Consider the following 26123-nt stretch of genomic DNA (forward strand, 5'->3'; position numbering starts at 1 on the left):
ATATTTGATTGTACTGACATTGGCACAATTGATTGCAGGTGACATTTAAACAATAATCTAGAGTTATAATAAATATATTGCTACATAGAGTAACTCTAGATAAGCATATATAATCATAATACATAGTCACATATATTTACTGTCCACATAATATTTTCCAGGCCATGATGAGAAAAAGGTTGAGAAACACTGATTTAAGACAAGAAACTATATGCCAAGTCCCTAAAATCCTATCTTGGAGATTTTGGATTCTATCTCTTATATTTATTTTTGTCATATTCCTTTTTTAATTGAGAAATAAAATTATAAATATAAAAACTTTCGTTCAAATAGTTTCATTAATTAATATAAAATATATTCTTACAGGTTCAATTAAATCCTGATTGCCCTTCAGTGAAGTCTTATCTTCTTGATAAAGCAGGATTTAATGAAAAATTCACTGATTTCCAGAAGCTTATTCTTATAAAGACATTTCAAGAAGATAAAGTAAATATTTTACAAACTTCATATAAATTCGTTATAATCAAATTATACAACTACAAAAGAAAAAAGTCAATTAATATTTAAGTTTTTGCTATTAAACGTACCTGCTTTTTGGGACAAAATTTTTAATTTCAATCTAACAGTTTTGGTTACTCTTGTATGAATCTTTAAGATCATAGCTTTGATTACAGATATGAGAATGCTAAAAGTAGAACATTCAATATTTTGTGCCATAAAGTAGGTTTTCACATAAATAATTTATAATAAAGTGGCAGTGATAACTGATTACTTAAATTTGTACTTTTTAAGAAAATATCAGTATCACCACAAAACAAATGTTTGATGTGATCATGTAAAAGCAGAAAACTTTATATTTGTTGATGATGATGATATGATTATTTGTAGCATTCACTCACAAATAATTAGACTAATCCTTTAATCTTAAAAAACACCATGTAGACCCGACACTTACAACTGGGTCGTGTTTCAGACGAAACATGCCAGTATGCCATACTGGCAGATGACATAAAAAGTATCAATTGTTTGTATTTTATACCAGTAGTCACTCAGTAAGAAAAATTCTCTGCATTTGATCAGCATGATAAAAACAAACTAACAAAACCAGACTAGTCTATCGGCCACAACAAATGCCATGCATCAATTGGAGTCAATGTAAATGTAAACAGGATGGGAACTCCCCTTCTGTCAGAGGCTATCTTTCAAAGAATGGACAATATTGTTTAGTAATTTTTTGTTCCTGCTGCATTCTGCATATCTTATTTCTTGACAAGAAGTGCTAATAATAATATTTTAAAAAGGAAAGATGTGGTTACTAAAAACAGTGCAGAGAGAGATATACAAAATATTTTGAAAATACTGTAAATACTACATTCATTTCATTTCATTCATAGGGTTTATTTAACATAAAAATTTACATAGCCTGATTTTGCAAAGGCATGAGCAGGCTTTGAGAATAGAAATAAAATACAACAAAATAGAGTACAGTAAGATACAATATAAAATGCCATACTAAAATAAAATACAAAATAAGATACAATAATAAAATACAATACATATGTTACAAGAGATAGTTAAATGATAATTCTAATAGAGACAAAAGTGAGAATATTGTAATAACAGAATGTGTAATGTGGTATGATAACAAAAGTTTTGATGACCAGGCTGAAACTTCAGCCTTTACAAAAGAACACGCCAAGTTTATACATTGCTTACATAGTTTAACTGTGCCGACAATAGAAAGTACTCAATTAATACTTATTAATGAATTGAAGAAACATATCGTGGGTTTCTTTATCATCAATCACTGTAAATACTACAATATAAATGTGTACATTTAGAAAGAAAATATAAATAATTAGTAGTATTAAACACTATGTTTAGTTATTGTTACATTTTTCCTAATGCCAGTGCACATATATGGTGATCAAAAATAATTTTTTAGAAAAAGAGCATCATTTATAGCAAAAATAACTTAACAGTTTTTTTTAATCCTCTCTCTCACATTGTAACTCATCATTCAAAAGTCCTGGAAATGTTGCCATCAAGAATGCGCGTTAGCCATACATGCTTGATTATTATTATTCATTAAAATTGTTAAATTCCAAATGAGAAGACGACTGATTGGTAACACTAACAATTATTTTATTCAGACACACATACAGAGTAACGACTGGAGACAAAAGAAAGAGAGCTTCGGAGAGCCCGCCAATTCTTTTTATACAGAGCTCGTGCGCCCTCTGGTGGCTCGAGCTTTATAATCCTTAACACCACCCCTCAATTTCAAAAGGTTTACATTATGAAATTGCATTAGTTACACAGTCTGATGTCTTGAATATGCCCAGATGTTTTCTAAGACAGATGAATCTCTTTGAACACAATGGTTTAGTAAAAGTATCTGCTATGTTATCACTTGAGGGAACATAGCCTAAACTCAAAAGATTTTTGGCTACTAGGTCTTTAATGAAGTGTGCCCTTATATCGATATGTTTTGACCTTTTGCTATTTTCATAGCTTTCAATCATGCTGATGGCACTTTGATTATCCATGTTCATTACTGTTACAATTTTTCTTCCAGGGTTTAATTCTGATAGTATCCCTTGAAGGTTGATAAGTTCAGCGGCAGTTGCTGCAGATGCTAAATATTCTGACTCTGCTGTAGATAGTGCAACAGATTGTTGTTTTTTGGACGACCAGGATATAAGATTATTATTGTAAAAAATTGCATAACCACTTATGCTTTTCCTGTCATTTTTGTCTCCTGCCCAATCTGCATCTGAAAATGCAATCAGCTTTTCATCTGTGCAAACTGAATAGTTTAAGGTTAGGTCTTTTGTTTGTTTGAGATATCTCAGTATTCTTTTTCCTGCCATCCAAAGTGTTCCAGTAGGTTTATCAAGATGTCTACTCAAGTAGGAAACAGCAAACATAATGTCTGGACGAGTAGTGTGTGCTATGTACAATAAGCTTCCCACTAATTCTCTAAATGGAACTCTCAAAGTTTCTTCTGAAAGATCAGCCTGAAATCCATGTTCCATTGGAGTTATAACACCTTTGCATTCCTTCATTTTGAATTTTATTAAGAGTTTTTCGATAATACTTTCTTGTGATAACGATAGTGTATTTTTATGCATAGTGATGTCTATTCCTAGAAAGTTCTTTGGCTCTCCCATTAATTTTGCACTAAATTCTGTTCTTAAGTTGCTTATTAGCTTATCAGCTTCTCCAAATAACAAAATATCATCTACGAAAACAATCAAATGTATACTATTTCCAATATATAAGCAAAAATCATAGTTTGAACGAGTTAGTCCGTTTTTGACGGCAAAGTTATTAAAACACTCATTCCAACATCGAGGTGCTTCTCTCAATCCATATAATGCCTTTTTTAATTTTAAAGCTTTGCTGTTTGTTATTAGACCTTTTGGAGGCTTAATGTATACATCAACTTTCAGTTCACTGTTTAAGAATGCAGTTGGCACATCAAGTTGGGTTATCTTCCAGTTTTCATTAATTGCCTTTGATAGGAGTAATCTAACTGTTGATATTCTTACTACTGGTGCATATGAGTTGTTAAATTCTTCTTCCTGATATCCTTTTGCAACGAGACGTGCTTTCTTTGTTCCATCTGATTTTGTTCGAAATACCCACTTGGTTTCTATTGGATCTTTATCTTTTGGGAGTGTTGTTTCAGTCCAGGTACCAAATTTCAGATGAGCTTCCAGTTCCTTTTCTATGGCATCTTTCCATTCTTTTCCTGACTCAACTGCCTCTTCATAGGTTTCTGGATCTTCAGAATATAAGCAGTATGCGATATGCATTTCGTAATCATTATATTTCTGTGGTAATTTTATAGTTCTTTTTCTTATTTCCTTTTCTTGTGTTTCTTGTTCACGTTGATTTATCTTTTCATGATCACTATTAGTTTTGTTGTCCTCTTCTTTGTCTCTTGCACAGAAGTCATCATCACTTTGAGTTTTGTAGTATATTGGCATAGGAGTTTCATTGAATTTTACATCTCTACCTATTAGGATTTCGTTTTCTTTTGGATCCCAGAGTCTGTATCCTGATCCACTGTATCCTACCATTCTGACTTCCTTGGCACGTGATTCTAACTTTGTAGATTGTGGTAGCTTATATAACCAGGCTTGACAACCGAATACTTTTAGTTTTGATAAATCAACCTTTCCATACCATATTCTTGAAGGAATATTTCCATTGAGTGCTGCTGTAGGGGATCGATTTACCTGATAAGCTGCTGTACGAATTGCCTCTCCCCACAGGTGTTTAGGTAAATCACTGTCTTCAAACATAGTTCTTGCTTTATCCAAGAGTGTCCTGTTCATTCTTTCTGCCAATCCTCCTTGCTGAGGTGTGTAGGCTGTTGTATATTCCATTCTAATTCCTTTGTTTTTGCAGAAGTCTTTCAACATTCTAGAGGAAAATTCACCTCCATTGTCCCATCTAATACGACTTACTCGTTTTTCAAATTGAGCATGTATCTCTCTGACGTAGTTCATTATATTAAGTGCTGCTTCTCCTTTGTTTTTTAAGAGATATACTACAGTAAAATGTGAAAAATCATCTGTTATTGTTTGGAAATATTTTTTGCCATTTATAGTGTTTGGATTTATGGGTCCACATATATCTGTGTGTAACAATTCTCCTATTCTGTGTGATCTGTGTTCAGTCTTTTTGAATGGTAATCTTGTAGCTTTGCCCTTCATGCATGGTCCACAGGGTTGGTTGGGACATGGCAGATTCATTAATTTCAGATCACGGTAGTTTAGGTGGCCTAATCTTCTATGCCATAAGTCATTGGCTTCCGTTTTGAGGCATTGTGTATTATTTCTTACGGTGAACTCTGCAATAAACAAGCTTCCTGTAAGTGGACAGTCCATGTAAAAATCTCTGTGCATTATGACAGCCTTTTTTCTTTCAAAAATAACCCTTTTTCCAGTGTCATTGATTTTCCTTACAGATAACAAGTTGTGGGAAATCTTTGGTACAATAAGAGCAGTCAGAACAATATTTTTATTATTATAAGATAGTTTTATCTTGCCTCTCTTTTGTGCTAGAAGTTTTTCTCCATTTGCTACATTTATGCTTATTGGTTTGGTTAGACTTTCTATATCAGTCATATAGGCAGCCATATTCTCTTGAACTAGGTGTTCTGTTGCTCCTGAATCCAATACAAAATGTATGACACTTTCTTGTCCAATATTTGCATCATGTTCTGTGTCGTTAAATGCCACAAAGGATATTTCCTTTTCATGTGATATCATATTTGCTCTCTCTTCATAATTTCTCTGGTTACTTCCATTATTCTGATAATTGTTTCTCCAATTATTTCTACTTTTATTTCCACCTCTTTTCGCTTTCCCTCTGGCACCATGGCCCGAGTGAGTACTATCTCCTCTTTTAGGGCAATTATATTTTAAATGTCGACGATCTCCGCAAATAAAACAACCTTTATTTCCCACTCCTATAAAACAAGGGAGACTTTCAGTCTTCTCTCCATGTTCCGAATTTTTAAATTTAAGTTCAGCATCTAATAGCCTACTTTTTACGAATTCCAAAGTTACGCTAGTCGTCATTGTCTCAAGGGCCGTAATTACAGTATCGTATTTCTGAGGCATAGTTAGAAGAAGGTGGCTTACCTTGTCGCTGTCTTCCATTATTGTGCCGGTTGACTCCAGTTCCCTTATGAGTCCGTCAAATGTTACGAAGTGATTCTGCAAGTCATCATCTCCACACTTAAGTGACAATAATTTTCTTCTTATATATAGTTTAGAAAATGTACTTTTTCGTTCGAAGACGTTCGTAAGAGATTTCATCATTTCTTGAGCTGTTTTCGAATCTTTAACGTATTCTAAATGTCTGTCCGTTAGACACTGTATGATTATGCTTCTGGCCTTGGCGTCTCTTTCGATGAATCTTTTCTTTTCTGCCTCAGTTATTCCATTAGTCTCTATTACTTGTTCACCAACAAGATCTTTTACTCCTTTTTCTTCTAAAATAGTTTCTACTCGAAATCTCCAGTTAGAGAAGTTTCCGTCCCGTAATTGCGGTAAGGTGGTCGCCATATTGCTTTCCATTGTCTTGACGTTTAGACTGATTCAAAAAAAATTTCTTTGTATACTTTCTTCCTTAACGTATACGTATTTGTCGACTACTTTGTTCTTCTGGGCCCATAACCTGTTAAATTCCAAATGAGAAGACGACTGATTGGTAACACTAACAATTATTTTATTCAGACACACATACAGAGTAACGACTGGAGACAAAAGAAAGAGAGCTTCGGAGAGCCCGCCAATTCTTTTATACAGAGCTCGTGCGCCCTCTGGTGGCTCGAGCTTTATAATCCTTAACAAAAATAGAGAAGAAATCTAGAACAAAATGCAAAACCTAATAAAGATGCATATTGGTAAATCCTACAAAAATGAGAGGATAACACTTTTCCTTAGATCAGTTTTAACTCTATATTTAATTTTTGAGAGAAGAAAGAGAGGTTGGACAATTTTTTTATTTGGAAGCAACGATTAAGGATCTTTTTTATGTGATTTTAGAATAGAGATGGAAATTTAAATTACTAGATATTATTGATATCTTCATGGTTCTTTAGTGTTACAAAATATGTATAGATTGCAGGACCAGTTTTGCCATTAGGTAATCTAGGCATTCCTGTAGGGAAACACACTTTGTCATTGATCATAGTCACATGAACATGTAATAGAGACTTGGAGACTCAGTTTTCTCCCCAACTGTCTGGTGGTAACTTCTGAAGAATACAACACTTGCACTAATTATTTGAACAATTTGTATTATCTGTAAATATTAGTTAAATTTATAGATTACAAAATCAAATACTAAGACATCATCTATTTTATTTGCCTTTAATTTTTCTGTAATTAACATATTATGAGATAGTTAACAGAGTATTTTAACTTAACAATAATTTACAATATATTTGGTCAGAAGTGAATAATTATTGGAATATGAGTTATGTTTCTATATTTCAAAACTAGAAATTTTAATAAATTTCTTTAGAAAACAAATATAAAACTTAAACAATATAGCAAAAAAAACATTGATAAATTAATTTTCAAGCTCGTTTTTTTTTTTTATCTTAAAAATTCATAAGTGAACAAAACAATTAGAATCTTTATAAAACTTTTATCATTACATTTTATACTTGAATTACATATTGTATTAGTTTTTAAAAATTTCTGTAAAACTTCAGCTTGTGGACATCCCAGACATCCCCCTGTAAAACTGCATAACTTTTAATGTAAATTAAACTCTACATTGGTGGCCGCCTCATTTAAGTGCCAAGTTAGGAATGTTGTACAGTGACATTCTTTTTTTATGTGGCCAACAGAATGGGAAAATCTCAGTTCTTAAACTTCACATATGGTTTAATGTGCTTTAAATGGAATTGGGTGTCATCGATACAATTGGTATGGTTTGCAAAGATCTTTATTTATGCTCAACAAATTAAATTTATCTCCAGAATATATAAGTAGTAGTGTTTCCACCAGGCCAGTTTTCACCTGGACTAGCCAGTTTTCAAATTCATGGTTCGGATTAATTATTAATTTGTCCGGTTTTCGTAGAAATTGTGGAATTATGATGAAACAAAATAAATTTATAAAAATATTTGCCAGTATTTTACTTTAAAGGTTAACAACTAACTTCATACCCCTGAACTAAACTTATCCCCATCTTATCCCTAGGCTGAGAGCAGGGGTGGATCTAGGTTTTTCAGGGCCTAGGGCTTACTGAAGTCCATTGGGCCCCATGTTTTGTTAATACAAATAATACTATAAATTGTCATTATTATTATATTATTAACTATTTTTTACTATACAATAAGTGCTCACTGTTAATGAAAAAATATTAAAAATTTATGATGATAATTCAATTTTTGTGGGTCCTTGACATTCGGGGGCCCAGGGCTTAAGCCCTATTTGTCCCTATGTAGATCCACCCCTGGCTAAGAGTGACAGAAAATGTACTTTTAAAAATCAACTTGCAAATATTAGGTTTGTTCCAACACAAGTCTTTAACTGGTTTAAAACTGGCATGTGCATTGTTCAGTTCTTGGCTGTAAAATGACATTGTGCATGCCTCATATTTATGTTACATATTGTATCAGATACAATGTATCTTTTGTAACTTAATATTATTAATGTTAGCATGTTGTTATTTATTATTCTTACTTTTATGTATTATTTTTGTAATTAATATTGACATCAGACTGACATCAGACATTATTTTTGGATATACTACATGTGATTATTGTATTTGTGGTCTAAAGACCACGTGTTCTGTTGCCTAACCGGTTCGTAACCAACCCCTTGGGTGGTTCACGGTGTAAAGAAAAGACAGGCCCTCATAGCGTAAAAGCTTCCTGTTGTAAAAGTTAATGGGAGAAGGGGAGATATGTGGTCCAAAGATCACATGTTCTATTGCGTGATCCTTGGGTGGGCCGCAGGGTAAAGAAAGGATGGGCCGTGTTTTCGGAAGAAAAAAAAGAGAGAGGGAGATCGCACATGCTCAACGGAAGAAGAGGGACTTTTTTTTGAAGAAAGAATGGAGGGAGGACGTGTAGACGATAGAGTCGCAAGATTGTTTTTTTTTGTGTGTGTTGTTTCTTTTGTTTTAGCGTCTGTTATAGCGAAGGGACAGAGTAGTGATTGGAAGGACTAAAATAAACTTTAAGTTCCTTGCATTGGAGTCATGGAGTGTGTGATTTATTTCTTTGAAGTTACTTTTTGTTTTGTTCCTGCACGGGGAATACTCTAAAGATTGAGTACTTCCCCACATATTACTTTAATAATATCTAATATACATGTTTACCTTCTAATAAAAAAATATTTATTTTCTACTCACAATAAAAAACCTAATTTTTTTTATTTTAAGTATAACATTCTAATTTTAAAATGTCCGGGTCAGCAATTTTGAAAAGGTGGCCATACTAATAAGAAGAAAGAATTTTATAAGGGTTATCCAAATGAAAAGTGTACGCATGTTGGAACTGGCAAACATTTATTACAAATCTAAAAGAAATTTCCTTGCTTGTTTAGGCAAAGACCCCAACATCTTACAAGCAGAGATGTCCTTCATGTAGAATTCTGGTGGTTGCTGGTAAAATTCTTTAACCCTGTTTTTCACATCACTGTCCAACAGGAATCTTTACCCTTGCAAAGCTTTCTTGAGAGGTCTGAAAATGTGAAAGTCACGTGACAATAAGTCAGGACTATGTGGTAGACATTCTAGTATCTCCCAGTGAAATTTCTATAACATGGCAATGGTTTCATTCGTATGGGGATGGGCATTGTCGTGAAGTAGGATGACTTTTTATGAGAGCAGTTCTGGGTGTTTAGACTTTATTGTTTTACACAGCCATGACAGAGTTTCACAATAGCATTCTGAATTGATTGTTGTGTGTAGTGGCATGAAGTGAACCAAAAGTGATCCATGGCAGTCAAAAAATAGTTGACATCCCTTTCCCAGCACTGGGCATCGTTATGGAGTTACGAGGTTCAGGGAGGACGAGTGTTTTTATTGCTTGTTCATGTTCTTCATTTTGAGAGTGTAATGGTGACACCATGTCTCACTTCCTGCAACAATACAAAAGAGGAACCCAGAATCTTTGTTATAGTGCATCAGGTGCTGTAGACTCAGTGAGATTTTTGGCACCCATTGTGCACAGACTTTTCTGAATTGGGGGTGTTTGTGGATGATTGCTCAAATTTATGGATGCACTGATTGTTGATGAGTTGTAACTCATCTGTCACTTCTGATTATGTCATCTGTAGCAGAGATTATTGTGTGTACCTGACCCAAATTGACTTGGCAAGCTTCTCTGTAACTCTTGCACCAATTATTTACTGCTGTTTGTCCTAAACAATTGTAAGGCTGCCGACTTCCAGGGGAAAACAGTTAATCCCGCGTCAGGAAAACCTAGGGTCGAAAACGTATGTGGGTGGTGGCGGTAGGAGACAAAGATGACAAGTGTCTTACACAAAACCGTTTATTCTAACTACTAAGTTAACTTACATATTATTGGTACAAATTGCGATCTAGATCGACTCTTGTGGTGATAGAGATCTCCAGTTGTCGGTAGTCGGATGCGGTCCGTCTTCCGAAGATGCGTGCCCGGGGCTGGGATGACGAACTGTCTATTGCACTGGACGTGTGGCTTGGACGGGGGTCACCAGCTGGCGGACGTAGGTTCTGGCGTCTATGAGGTAACACTGGTCCAGAGGAGAACTGCCGCACTTCTTCCAAGAACGACGGAAGGAGGGTCCACACCTTGACCTTGCGACTCGGGAGTTTTATAGGAGTTTCCCCCTGAATTTCACCCTTTTGATTGGTTCTATTCTTCCTCTCCCTTACCCCGATTGGTCATTTCTTTTGTTTCTATGCGACCGGAGACCGATCTGGGTCGGGAGAGTTCCGAGAGGTGTTGACGGAGTCTTTGAAGTTCGTGCTCGTATATTCCGTCGTTATGGCCCTCTCTTTGACGTTTTTGACCTCACGCGGTCCGCCAGATGCTTCGGTGGCCATTTACCCCCCTCTGTTTCCCGTTTCCGACACTCGTACACGAGCACCTGGACAAAGCTCCCTCTCTCTCGGTTGACATCCCCTCGGTCGTTCATTATCGTGTCGCGTTTGTTTTAGGATAAGTTTGGGAGAGTTTCTTTCGTGTCTGGTTTACATCACCAACACATGTTCCTGACACGGTTTGACTCTCGAAACTTTCCGACTTCGGAACTTTATAATTATTCACCATTTTTTCGCGTTTTTGCGATCCCTACACAATGTTTACTATAAATATGCTTCATTCATTTATAGATGTCAGCATTCCTATTCCTTTTAGCCACCAAAACCCAAATTATTGTCTGTTGTTCAATTTTGGACACTTCCATCATAACTAACTTAACATTAATCTGCCAATTACTGAAGCTAACATCTATTCTTGCCAATACTTAATGCAGCCCATACTTTGCCTATGTTGATCTTATCCACCCATAAGGTAGCCCATCAATTGCTACTTTGCACAATGAAATATGAAACATTTCCACTTTTCAATTGGGCAATCCTTATATGATTCATTGATTTTGAAAATGGGGCAAGTCCATGTTATGTTATTGCTAGATATTTAATAGTTTGCATTTGAATGGGTTTAAAAATAATCATAAACAGTAATAGTCTTATTTTATATTTTTTTGGTCTTATTTCATGTAAATTTATTATGCAATAATGGTTATCCACGTTAGGTGAAAAAAATTATGGTTTTGGTATGTGCCAATCGACTTGCCTCACTTTCAAAAGCAAGGATTTGTTGAAAATGTTGATTTTCTTTCTATGGAATGTAATTATAACAACAAAAAGGTGAATATTTTATTTATTTATTTATTTTATTTCAACATATCATACTTTTTTTGAAAAGCTACAATAAGACAAAAAATAAATTTAATTTTATAGGAAAAAGTGGATAAAATAAGAAAAAATATTCAGTAATAATTGCATGCATATAATTATATTTCTTAGTTTAGATGGTGCAGATTTTTAGGTATTCATGATGAATGGGTAGTACATGGGGAAATAAATCCATCATATCTTTATATTTTTCTTTAGAGTGGACTTACCCCACTTTTAAAATCAACACAATAAATATCGTTGATGGTGTAAATTACTAGTAACAAATTTATACTGATATTAAAAGATATTTATTGTGAATTGATTAAAAACATATTTGTGTTAATTTGTAATAATAATCAGCTTTAACTATTTTTTTACAAAATGGACTTGTCCCACTTTCAAAATCAATGGCTCATATATTTGTTCAATATTTTACACAATATCTGATTTTATTTTGTAAAAATATAATCAGATATTGTGTGTAGTAAATTAGTGATGATCAGTTAATGTCACTGATACACCATTCACAACATTGAACAAAAAAAAAATATCAATGAGCCTGATGTGAAACTGGTTTAATTGTTAACACTTTTTTTTTTAAACTGGACACTTCTGTACATTTACAGTTAATAATTTTAATAATATTTTTTTTCATACTTTTCCTGATAAAATACAGTATTTAAATAAAACTTTTATTACCTTTTCATAAACATATTGAGTCCGTCTACAGGAACTAAACAATTTCGTTTCATACTATGCTGTACAGTATTTGAATTGAACCCTATTGCAAACAATTGCATTCATTGTATATGTACCATGTATTTTATGTGAATTTATTACTATTATTATTTTTGTTTGCTTTTATAATCTGTATTAATCTTTTAGCAGTATTCAGAACAGTATTCTGTATTTCAATATTTTCATTCCATTGTGGCGATACGCCATATTGTTGTATATATATATGTAGCGTTAAGCCTAGTATTAAGTTTCGTTAATCCTTTGTTCTATGTCTTTTCTTCGAATTCTCTAACGGTCTTTCCTTCCGGCTGGTGGGGACGAAATTTCATAGAATAACACCGGAAACAAGGTGTGAAACAAAAACCCTGAGGCAAGTCAGGGAGCGGGGGTGAGGCATTCTGAGGCTAGCGTCGAGAAGAAGCGGACGGAAAAAGAAGGTGGTCGTCGTCACGGATCGAGACAAAGTGCCGAAGTCGTCTACAGAAAAAGAACTGACATAGACGAAAACTAAAAAAAAAAAACTGAGAGTGTAGCGATATAAAATTTTTTATTTGATCGGAGCTATTGAAAAGGACGACTACAAGTGACTGCGGTAGAAGTCTCCATTTCGTCAAGAGTGAAGACCAGACAAGAAAGAAACCCGGGTACCCCCACCAGCATATTTTTTTTATTCTTACTCTTTATTCTTCCCTCTTCTATTTTCTTTTAAATTATAAGTTAGTTTAAGATAGTTTAAGTTAATTCTTATTATCTCCGTAAGGGCTACAAACAAAGACCAGTGTCGCGTAAACGCATCAATCCCCTTTGTGTGTACACGGTTTCACCGCACAGACCAGATACAGTTATATATATCAGCGGTGTATAGTTGGGATCACAAAGAATATAGTGTATAAAGGACCACGTGAATTAATAATAAAATATTATTATTTTGTGTAAAATTTCGTATTTTTTTGTACGTCCTCATGTACACCACAATGGCGTCCGCGACAGGATCCCAACTATAATAGGGGTACACGGTCCTTGGTCTATGTACTGTACTGGAGTGATACGTATAGTAAATTTTCTTTAGTTTTAGACGCGTTAGTTATATTACTATTATCATAAGCGTGACAAGTATGGATAGTCAAGTCGGAAGTTCTGTCGTAGCTGAAAGTAACGGTCAAAATCAGCCGTTAATTGTTACGGGCTTTTTGGGGATGATTCCCATGTTCTCGGGAACGCAAAACGATACTGTAAACATAAAACAATTTTTCAACACCATCGAAAATATAGCCCGCTTAGCAGGATGGAGTAATGAAGTTAAAGTTGCGGTGTTGCAATCTAGATTGAAAGGGGAACCTTTAACTACGTTTTTATGTCTCCTAGAACAATATCCTGGGTCTTATGAGGAAATAAGGCGGGACTTGACTAAATGTTTTAGCAAAAGAGAAGACGGTGATAAGGACATAGTTGACCAACTCCTGAACCTAAGACAAAAAAATGGTGAATCCGTGACGGATTTTTCGATTCGGACAAAAACGTTATTAGCAAGGGCAATTAGGGGTAATGATAAATTGAGCTTATTCCGTGATGACATAATTATGGAACGTTTTATAAAGGGTTTAAGAGGGAATCTAAGGGGTAATGTGTTAAGGAGGGCCCCAAGAACATTGGAAGAAGCCTTCGACATCGCTGAGAGAGAGGAGAATATAGAGAAGGAATGTGATAGTCGTTTTGAACGTAAGGGAATAAACATGGGAATAGAGGAGGAAGTTGACGCAATGGTTGGAAGATGCGAAGGTACAGAAACTTCAAAGGATAAGACCGATGAAAGGATTTCAGGGTTAGAAAAAAAAATTGAGACCCTCGTTGAGACCGTTAGTATGCTTCTGAATAAAAAGGATCAGGATAAGAAAGTAATAAATAAGAAATGTTACGTATGTAGTAACTTAGGCCATTTCGCGCGAAATTGCCCGTATCGTAAGGATAGTTATTTAAACTAATGAAGGAGCACCAGATAGTCCAGCATGGGGCTCCTCGCATAAAAATAAGGCTGGCTAAGGAGATATATATGTCGCAGAAGGGACTCCCGATTGTTGAAGGGAGAGTCAACGGGGTGAAGTTAAGCTTCCTTATCGACACGGGTGCTGAAAAGTCGATTTTGAATTTGGCGGCTGTTGCGTGCATACCTAAGGGAAGTGTGGCTAGTGCTACTGTCAAAGGTGAAACTTTGGGAATAAGAGGCATAAATGGTGAGGTGACTGAATGCGAAAAAACCATACGTGCGGAAATCAGTTATGATAATCAAGCGGACAGGGTGACAGTCGCGTGCATGAGGCTGCCTAGACACGTAAGTTACGATGGGGTGTTGGGAATGGATATAATAAGAAAGATATGCAAAATCATCGAGGGCATTAAAGTAGCTGTGCAAAATAGAATAACAAACCATGAAAGACACCTGATCCCACATGATGAATTTAGCAACGTTGCCCATTTGGAAATTAAAGGGTTGGACGGTTTGAACCCTGAAGAAAAAGAACGCGTATACGATATATTTAAGGAATATCCCAAATGCTTTGCAGAATCGATAGAGGAGTTAACAGGTATGATAGGTGAAACGCATAAACCTGTAGTAGATCAAACGAAGCCGATAAGTACCCGCCAATACAGGATCCCTGAATATTATTTAAAAGGGTTAAGATCACTAACCAAGGCATATTTACAGGCAGGGATAATTGAAGAGAGTTCCTCAGCGTGGAACTCGCCTATTCACATCATTGAAAAGGAGGGCGGTGAAATTAGAATGACATTAGATCTCCGACGGATCAATGAGCTGACCGCATCCCAAGAATTCCCCATAGCCCGCGTTGATGAAATTTTAACTAAATTCCATGGTTGCAAATACTTTTCTGTCCTAGACTTAAAATCTGGGTATTTCCAAATAAATTTAGACCCATCAATTAGGCACGTTTACGCCTTTTCTACCCCATGGGGAAAATTTCAGATGTGCCGGCTTCCGCAAGGTGCCAAAAATAGCGGCCGATTTTTTCAGGCTGTTATGTCGAAGATTTTAGCGAGGTTTATAGGAATATCTTGTTACGTTTTTCAAGATGATATAGTCGTGTTTTCAAAATCGCTTGATGACCATGTAACGGTACTCCGCGAAGTCATAGGCACTCTGAATAGTAATAATTTAAAATTACACCCCACCAAAAGTTGTTTTGTTGTTGGTGAAGTAAAGTACCTAGGACATATTATAAACCAAAACGGGGTACGTCCCGATGTTAGTAATGTCAGTGCTATATTGAATATGAAACCCCCCCGTAATGTAAAAGGGGTACGTAGTTTTTTAGGCATGGTGGGTTTTTTTAGAAGTTTTATCCCCACATTTTCTAGCATTGCCTTACCCTTGACGAACTTAACTAAAAAGGGAAGAAAATTCTCCTGGAACAAGGATTGCCAGGAAAGTTTTGAAGAATTTAAACTTATATTGTCGAAACCCCCTCTGTTAAAACATCCAAATTTCGATTCACCTTTTGAATTGTACACCGATGCTTCCGATGAATGTATAGGCGCTGTCCTAGGGCAGCGAGAAGAAGGAAAATTTTATCCTGTGGGATATTTTAGTCGTAAGTTAAATGGTGCTGAAAAGAACTATGCCACAATTGAAAAGGAATGCCTTGCGATAATCTTGGCATTACGCCATTTTAAACCGATTGTATTAGGATATAAAATTGAATTGCATACTGATCACAAGCCCCTTATATTTTTAAATAATATGAATAACCATAATAAAAGGTTAATGAGATGGGCAACTGAAATAGCAAATTATGATGTAAGAATAAACCACATAAAAGGAAAACGTAATGAAGTTGCGGATTTACTATCGCGGCCAAATTATGGTAATAAGAAGTTAGAGAAAGATGTGAGCAGTAACGTTATTGATAATAAGGAACTGTGGCGGCAGGTAGTGGAATCGCAAGAGAGAGATGACTTCCTAATGAAGTTACGTAACAATTGTAAAAGAACTGACAATCAAGGGGTTACAAGTGGTGTTCAACAACCTGAATTCCAACTTGACGGTGAGGTTGTTATGAATGTAAAACCAGGAAGAATGGGGCTTAGGAGGTGGGCCCGTGTGTGTGTAGGGAGAGATATGATTGATCGTGTGATATGGTCCTTCCATAGCTCTACCCTGTCTGGCCACCTTGGGGTCGAGAAAACATGTAATATAATCGATAGATATTACTATATAAAAAATTTAAAAAATCATGTCAAGCGTGTAATCAGGGGCTGCAAGACCTGCCAGCAGCATAATTTACATAGAGGCCGAGCCCCATTTCAAGAAACTGAGACCGCTGATTTTCCCCTCCAGAAAGTGGCTACAGACATCATAGGCCCACTTCAGACATCCCAGAAAGGGAATAGATTCATATTAACCATAGTCGATATTTACACCCGCTATGCTGAAGCAATCCCCATCTCTAATCAGTCTGCTCAGGAAATTGCTGATAAAATTTTTGACCATATTATATGTCGGTATGGTTGCCCCAACGTCATTATATCTGACAGAGGGGCAAACTTTACTTCAGGTTTGTTCCAAGGGGTATGTAATGAATTAACAATTAAACATAATGTTACGACCGCCTATCGCCCGTCCTCAAATTCCGTATGCGAACGTTTTAATAAAACCATATGTGGAATAATTGCCCGGATATCAAAGGGCGACAATCGTAATTGGGACAGTTTCATTCACCCTGCTGCGTTCGCTTACAACAACTCAACCCATTCAGCGACTAATGAATCTCCAGCCTTTCTCCTGTATGGGTTTGACCCTCGTTTTCCTAGCGCGTTCCCAGAAGAAAATGTTGAGGATGTAGAACGCCAAGAAAGGGGTCCCGAATTTGTAGATAAGTTGAATGTGTTAAGGAGAACTGCGTACGAATTGGGGAGAAAGCGGAACCGAAAAAACAGAATAAGAGAAAACGACGGCAAAAGAATTAGTGTGTGGAAAGAAGGTCAGAAGGTGTGGTTGCTTCGAAAGGGTAAGCAGAGAGGTACGGGAAAATTTTCCCCAAAATATTTAGGGCCGTATAGGATTATTCGTGTGTTAGGCCCTGTAACAGTTGAACTTGGTAGTAATCGGATAAAGGAAAAATTGGTGGTGCATACCGACCGCCTAAAACTATGCTACTCCCCAGTATATAAAGAAAGTAAGAGAATAGCTCCTCGACATCGCGAAATGCGGGAAGCACCAGTAGAGGAAGAGGAATTGGAAGTTGGGGATCCATATGAATACCTGAGGATGGGGACACCCAACAGAGAACCAAGATCAGGTGTAGGAAACCACCAATCGAGAGAATTGGAGGGTAATAACGAGAAAAAAATTGTTAATAGTAATAAAGATGTGATAAGTCAACACCCGTACAATCTTCGTGGGTGTAAAATAGATTACCGTAAGTTGCATTACGGAGTTTGATTCTTAAGGGGGGGCATATGTGGCGATACGCCATATTGTTGTATATAGATATGTAGCGTTAAGCCTAGTATTAAGTTTCGTTAATCCTTTGTTCTATGTCTTTTCTTCGAATTCTCTAACGGTCTTTCCTTCCGGCTGGTGGGGACGAAATTTCATAGAATAACACCGGAAACAAGGTGTGAAACAAAAACCCTGAGGCAAGTCAGGGAGCGGGGGTGAGGCATTCTGAGGCTAGCGTCGAGAAGAAGCGGACGGAAAAAGAAGGTGGTCGTCGTCACGGATCGAGACAAAGTGCCGAAGTCGTCTACAGAAAAAGAACTGACATAGACGAAAACTAAAAAAAAAAAACTGAGAGTGTAGCGATATAAAATTTTTTATTTGATCGGAGCTATTGAAAAGGACGACTACAAGTGACTGCGGTAGAAGTCTCCATTTCGTCAAGAGTGAAGACCAGACAAGAAAGAAACCCGGGTACCCCCACCAGCATATTTGTTTTTATTCTTACTCTTTATTCTTCCCTCTTCTATTTTCTTTTAAATTATAAGTTAGTTTAAGATAGTTTAAGTTAATTCTTATTATCTCCGTAAGGGCTACAAACAAAGACCAGTGTCGCGTAAACGCATCAATCCCCTTTGTGTGTACACGGTTTCACCGCACAGACCAGATACAGTTATATATATCAGCGGTGTATAGTTGGGATCACAAAGAATATAGTGTATAAAGGACCACGTGAATTAATAATAAAATATTATTATTTTGTGTAAAATTTCGTATTTTTTTGTACGTCCTCATGTACACCACACCATATTGACAACCACTTCACTTATGTGGCCAGAAATTGTTTACACCAAATATAGTGAAATAAATGAGGTTTTACCATATTTAAAATTAAATTAAGATTTATAAAATTTTATATTTTTCACATTTTAGAAAGTTAAATTGTATAGTTTGGTGTTGTTATTTACAATAAATAACTTACAAAAAATTCTGTACACAAACTTCATTTATCATTTATGAAATCAAATGAAAATTGAAATCATTTTTAATTAAATATTTTCTAAAGTGTGGTCTTGTTTCACATGGATGTTACATGTCATCAAAAAAAAAAAAAAACTTAAATTTGTGCTCCACTCCAAGTAAGTTCAGACAATTGCCTAGACATTTTTCTGTTAGTTATAAATAGCTGCATAAATGTTTAAAGTGTTTTATTTAACATACTTTTACTATAATAATTTGGTTGATTCACTGATGTTGAACTAAAGAGCAAAACTTTATTATGCTGTATTGTACATACCACTTCAGAAAAAAATATACAAACCAATATATTCACCAAATGAGTAGTATTTGGTAGTCCTCTGTGTTTGAACATCAGTCAGATAAGCATCATTTGTCAACTTGAGTTAGTTTCAATAATATTAATTAAGAATAGATTAACCTAATCATTTGCTTTCCACCAAAACATAGCCAAGAATCCACATATATCAATTTCATGTAAAAAAAGACCTTACTGTAATATTAACCATGTATATAATTAATTGTTGTTTTATAGTTTTATCATGTTAATCATTGACTTTTTCAGATTATACCAGCCATTACTGAATTCATTATTCATCACATGGGTTCATTATTTATTGAAAATTCGCCAATCAATCTGCAAACATTATTTCAAGACATGTCTAAAATCACACCATTAATATTTATTTTGAGTTCTGGATCAGATCCCATGAGTGCATTTCTTAAATTTGCTTCCAAAAAAGACTACTTGGACAGGTATATCTTTACAAATATTATTTTTATATATTAATAATACAAACTTATTTTGAAAGAAATGCTCTGTACATAAATTTAAAAATTTTTTAAAGTTATCAACAAGAAAAAACGTTTTTTATTTTCCCGTATTTTAATTTATATAAATTGATTTATGAATATAAATCCTGATTTTAAATAATAATAATAATAATAATAACAACAACAACAACAATAACAACTCTCCCATAGTCACCACCTAGCTGTGGTGGGTAATTTTACTGATCCATAGGGCAATGCAGGCTGGAGCACAAGCTCCTAGTAGGGACACCCATGCCAGTAAGGTCTATGGGGAGAAATGAAGCTAAGAGTGACCACACCCACATTCTGTGGAGATATTTATCATGGTAGTAACCAGATCATGGCTCGGACGTTGCCCGTGTTAACAAGGTCTGCATTTGTGGGTTAGGCAGAGGCTCACGTTTCAAAGATAAGCCACAGTCTCCCATGGTTACCAGTGGCGAAAGCAGTACTGGACCTAGTATGGTTACTGCAATGTCCTCAACAGATGTGAGGAACCATCTTAGCCTTGGTATTTCTGTGGCAATTCATCCACAGACCACAAAGGCTGGAAAACCACGCCAACGGATGAAATGGATGATAGAAATGAATGAGTTTATCATTCATATTTATTATACCATTACAAAACATGAAACAAACATGACAGCATACAGACAATAACTATATCATAAGTCCACACAACAATATCATCATCTCACTGTCACCGAACAAAGGGTTGTTGATCAAAAAAGAACAATTATACACAACAACCTTATCCCACAAACAACACTTGAACTTATCAAACAACAGGTTGCTGATCAAATACGTCAACAGACAGAAATATCTAACATTAATGAAGATAACATAATCTGTCAGGATAATCCAGCAACAAGCATTGATAATAGCACACATACAACAACTACCACTTATGATACTACAGACACTTCCTCATCCACCACTGATAATGTAGACATAGATTTAGTTACTATGCTCTCACTTATATTTCAGGAAACACTCACTAAATATACAGATACATCCCACACAAAGACCACAAATACCAAAAATCAACACATCAAAGGAAGTAGGAAAAACACTAAATTATGTAAACACTCACTTACTACCACACTACATTCATTCAATTTCTACACTCTCAGACTCATACATTAGTTTATGCTAGGGCACACACAGTAGTGACTAGAGTTTGTCATTTCCCGGTCTTTTGCTTGTCCCAGGATTCCAGGATAAAAGTGAACTGTTTCCTGGGATAGAATTAATTATTTTTAAGATATACAAAATATCTTGAAATCAAATGATATAATTATTTTTTATTTTTTAAAGTAATTTAATACATTCTGCAACCTCCAAAATCATGTTAATAATGCTGTGTAAGATATATATTAAAAATTATCTTTGAATTACGTAGAAATTTTCACAAATAGAAAAAATTTATTAAAGTTTGCTGGAAACTGCATACAACAACAAAAAAAAAATGCTTTGAATTGAGTTCAAAATTTTAAAAAAATGAACTTAGATCAAACTTCTAACTTAAAAAGTAATTTTCAGTTTTAAATAAAACATAATACAAAATATTCTTGTAAATTTTTTATAATAAGATTTTAAAAAGCAAAGATGGTCAATACTTCGATCACTCGATCTGATTCTTATTTTAGTAATGGAAAGTCCCACTGCCGAGAATGCCTTTTCCGATTCAATTGATGTGAGTGGAATCGTGTTTACTGCATTTAACAGAAAACAGATATTATGTGTTTTTTCACCTGTAGCCTGGAAGATTTCTAGTTTGTTTTCGAGATTGTAGTACTTCTTTTGCTATCTAGTATTCTTGATTTGTTTACCTCATCTGCTTTAATAGAAACATCCAACTTATAGCCCGATAATTCGCAGTTCATTTGTCTTTAATAATCAGATTTATGCAAAAATCTTCATACTTGCAGACTTTGTACTCGTCTGTATCCTGGTCCAATTTGAACAATCTGACATTATGCAGTTATCGAAGCTACTGGGCATGGTTAAAACTTAAGACAGCATAAGCACAATTATTCCAGATATTACAGGTTCTGACAAGTAAAGGATTTTCAGAGTCCTGCCACAAATAAGCTACATATTGATTATTGGCAATTTGTGACATGCCATAACGAGCAAACATTTAAAAAAACTAATAAGTAGGTGTAAAATTAATAAATACAAATGTATTCTGACAATTTATGAGTTAATTATACTTTCTATTGGCAAAATATCCACAACCTTAACGTAAAATAAGACAAAAGTGAACTTTGAAGAAATTTGCAGGATTTCCCGGGTTAAAAAAACAACCAGGATCATGGGATCCCATTTGAGAAACCCTAGTAGTGACACACCATGGACTGAAAATACAATCACAGACAGATACACACAAAACACAGTTCTATCACAAGCCTGTCTGGCAGAGAAGAATAGAAACACAAATAAATGACATTAGACAGCAATTAGGCAGGCTGACACAATACACTAAAAACAACATAACACCTAAATTAAAGAAACAACTCAAAAACATTTTCGAGAAAATAAAAGTACACAAAACACGAACATCACAACACACATTACAGAATACATCGACAAACTAAAACAAAAACTTGCAGCCAAAGTACAGTACATAGACTCAAATGGACAAAACATATACGCTACAAAAACAAGAAAATAAATTATTTTCAATGAAAAACTCTTTTACAGACAAATTGGTAACAACAAACACTGATACACAGCAATGTGGCACACCAACAGAAGAACTCACAACATATTGGTCTTCACTTTGGTCCAGTGTTGTCACACACAATGCTGATGCAGGTTGGATCGAGGAGGAGAACGAAAAGTTTTACAACATACCAACTATGCCCTGTGCTGAAATAAACATACACAACATTCACTATGCTGTGAACAGAACACACCTGGAAGACACCTGATGTAGACAACATTCATAATTTCTGGTACAAAAAGTTTATATCACTGCACCATGAACTAGCTAAACACCTATGATAGTCACATGAGTGTACAATAGTCCATGAGAGACAGTACACAAAAAAAATAACAACAATTATTCATTTGTTTTTTTTTTTTGCGTGATTAGCAATATACAGGATTCTTTTGGATTCCAACTCTTAATGTTATACAATATCCCATACTGGGGTGAGGAATCGAGCAAATACCGAACAAAAGAACATGCTCGCGACAAATAAGAAAAGATAGACTTGTAATCTTATGACTAACTTACACTAAATTATAAACTAAAAAGGAAAGGAAGAATAGCAAGAAGTTTTAATATGATAGAGGAAGTTAGAAGGAATACCCAGGTTCTCTATTTGCTATTGATATTCTTCTGGTGAGGAACCACTCAAAATCATTTCTCTCTGATCTTTTTTGGATCTTTTCAAAGATTATTCTTATACAACGGACATTGTCTCTCTCTCTTTATGTTAGCAGGGTCATTTCTCTTTCTGTAGGCCATCTTTGTCTCCCTTTGTCCTCCAAGACGACGAGCAGAAGCGTAACTTTCACACGTCTACCTTCATCGAGAGTCTGACCCAAGAATGAACCTTCTTATCGTTCTAGTAGCCTCAGGGACTTCACTTCCCATTGTTAACATGGTTCATGAAAAGGGTTACCCCACCCCACAGGAGGGAATGTTAATAGAAAATTCGAGAAAACAAAAGGAAGAACAAAGAAGAAAGAAAACTTAAAACTAAACTTATATCTAATATATACAATAATATGGCATATTGCCACACACCTAACAAACATCATCATCAATTCACAAGACATTCCAGAATTTCTTACTCAGAGCATCACTTACATGAAACCTAAAAACAACAATACCACAGACTCCACACAATGCAGACCAATTACATGTCTTCCAACACTACAAATTTGTGAGGCTGGGATTTCACTCCTCCCCTCCATCGGCAAAGTGGCTGTCGAGCTAAAGTTGTTAAATCAATGACTTATTTCGTAAACAAGACTGGGGTGGCGAGGAATGGGTGCGCGAGACGATTTAATTGTCATATTCCCGACCTGATTGACAGATCCCTGATCATACATCGTGGGAACGTCTGAGGGATCGCCCGTTGTCCCTTATGTCATCCATGTACATGAGATGTGACAGTGTAAACTGTCACATCTCATGTACGTGGATGACATAAGACTTTATGACAAAACAACTTCATCAACTCCTACAAATCATACATTCATACATTCATACATCAAGGAGATACAAATGGAATTTGGCCTAGATAAATGCAAAACACATAGAACACATAGAAAGATCACATAGAAAAAGGAATCCTGAAGAAAGATTTTGCATTTGAAAGTGGAGATATTATTGAATCCATGAAAGAGGGCGAGTTCTACAAGTATTCAGGATTCCAACAGGCCAAACTAACAGAACATGCACAAATAAAACAAAGATTAAGTAAAGAATACCAAAGTAGGTTAAATGCAATTCTCAGAACACAACTAAATACAAAATACACAGTAAAAGCAATAAACACATATGTCATCCCAGTACTCACATATTTTTTTTAAAGTTATACATTGGACAGGTGCCTTATCCTCTGGGCAAGTACACAGAACTTGTCCAGAAGATAAGGCATTTGTGGAGGATGGATAGAGTGCTTATTGTACCTCTCATTCTCTCGTCTACCACACACAGCTACACAAAAGCCTGGGCACATTACAATTGAATAGAAACACATACATCACACTATAGAAGGCCACTCATTATATTGAATACATGTCATATTGTTAGGAAATTCCTGAATATAGACACACACACTGACACCTTTGATTTCTGTTTTGTTTTGGTTACTGTGTTGACTCTGGTCCGGTATAGTACACAGCCACTGGTGTCAACCGAGTATAACTCACAAAACCCAACATAGTAATGATAATGTTTTTATATAAATCTCAACTTTGAATATTATTCTTCTCATATTTTTTGGTTTATTAATCAGGATTTATTATATAAAATTATAATTATTGTTTGAAAATTCCAAGAAGTGACAGTCTTCATCATTCGATTCAGAAAAAGTTTTTATATCTGAAAAAATTAATTTGACATTAATTTGTACTTTAAATTAGATTTATTTAAAATAATTTATATTAATATCCTCATATTCATGAAAAATTATTTTCTTTTTAAGAAATTTTGACCAAAGAACTTTGTTTTGTTAAATTAATAAATAAATTCAGTGGCTATAATTTAAGCTGTGTTTTAAAAATGAAGTCTATACTGAAGAAGTAGATACTTTTAATTTTACCATTAGGTTAACCCAGAAAAAGAAATTAAAAGAATTCTCTAAAAATGATGAATTCTTATGGTAAAAATTAATATTTTATATTTAACATACCACTGTAATATATTATAACAATAAACTGTCAATTGCTTATTTGATATTGTAAGCATCTAATAATTTAGTACAAGTTAAAATTATATAGTTAGTTCTGAACATTAAAAAATATTAAGGAAAAAGACAATTTGTAATGTATAATGTATTGTAACTAATTTGTAGTATGCACATTGTTTATATATAAAACAGTAGGCATACTATAAATGTAAATAACAAAATTAAATCATAGTTGCAACTTTTTGTCCTACAAAGCCACATTCAGGGAATACAATAAAATTTATACATCTTAATACACATGACCCAGCAAAGTCGAACATGTGACTTTTCTGCCATCTGCTTGTTCTCTGTTAGTCTCAAGTCCTCCAATGGTTATATATCTTGCTGTTGTATCTGTATCATTTCAGCTGTTCTCTCTACAGAAGCTGAAAAAATTCGGTTTTTCTGCTGCGACTAATCTCTTATGCTCTATCTTTCTCTTTACAAGTCTCAATATAATTCTAATGTTATACAATGGTTTTTTATATATTTTTTTTATCAATGAGCTTGGACCAAGTGTATATAAATATTTCTTATACAAAACAGAATAAGAAAAAATAACATGAGGAATTTATAGTCGTTATTGACTCACCAAATTAATGTATGTAACTAATTATTCACCCATGTATAAAGTGAGGTCAAAAGAGCTGAGATAAAAGAAATTAAAGTGAATACGTCTGTGACTATTGAGCTAGTAAATAATACTAAGAGAACAGTTTGAACTCGAGAACCTAAGATGGCTAACTACCACCAAACTGAACTATTAACAAAACTCTTTTCCAGTTGTCGAGTAAACTTGTGAGAAAAAGTCAAATATTTTATTTTATACTCCCATTTTTTTTGTCTTGTACAAGTTTGGTGGTTAAGCAAGGCTTGTTTCTCAAAGCTCTGCTCTGAGAAACAAGACTTATATCTGTTTTTGTCTGTGAATGGCAAATCATGACAAAAAGAATGGCAATTAAGAATATAGAATCAATCAAAAAAATAAAAGAAACAATATTTTTATACTGTTGCTTTTACTTTTTTTGATGCTTCAAAAACTTAGCTTGGAATTGGAGTCATGAATTGATTCAAATGTTACATTGTGATATTATATTTTCTTCAAATTTGCTATCTTCTTCTGATTCAGTTGTTATAAATTCTCAATATAAAAAAGATCTTATGTTGTTATCTGTGCCAAACTTTTCTATCAGTTTATTTACATCATATACTTGTACACAGAAAAGACCAATTCTTAAATAATGTTTTTGTTTATT

The 26123-nt window shown here is 34.7% G+C and overlaps 1 protein-coding gene across 3 annotated transcripts in view; it reads left to right on the forward strand.

The window, feature by feature from the left end:
- The window catches only part of Dhc16F (Dynein heavy chain at 16F), a 383439-nt gene that overhangs the window by 315770 nt on the left and 41546 nt on the right, over positions 1-26123 (forward strand). For all 3 annotated transcript variants that reach the window (XM_067269011.1, XM_067269009.1, XM_067269010.1), the window contains exons 60-61: positions 367-486; positions 19209-19399. In XM_067269011.1, coding sequence (XP_067125112.1) covers positions 367-486; positions 19209-19399 — 311 coding nt within the window. The remainder of the gene's footprint in view (positions 1-366; positions 487-19208; positions 19400-26123) is intronic.

The sequence above is a fragment of the Centruroides vittatus genome, unplaced genomic scaffold (assembly GCF_030686945.1).
Source record: "Centruroides vittatus isolate TY-2023 unplaced genomic scaffold, ASM3068694v2 contig_345, whole genome shotgun sequence".
NCBI lineage: Eukaryota > Metazoa > Arthropoda > Arachnida > Scorpiones > Buthidae > Centruroides > Centruroides vittatus.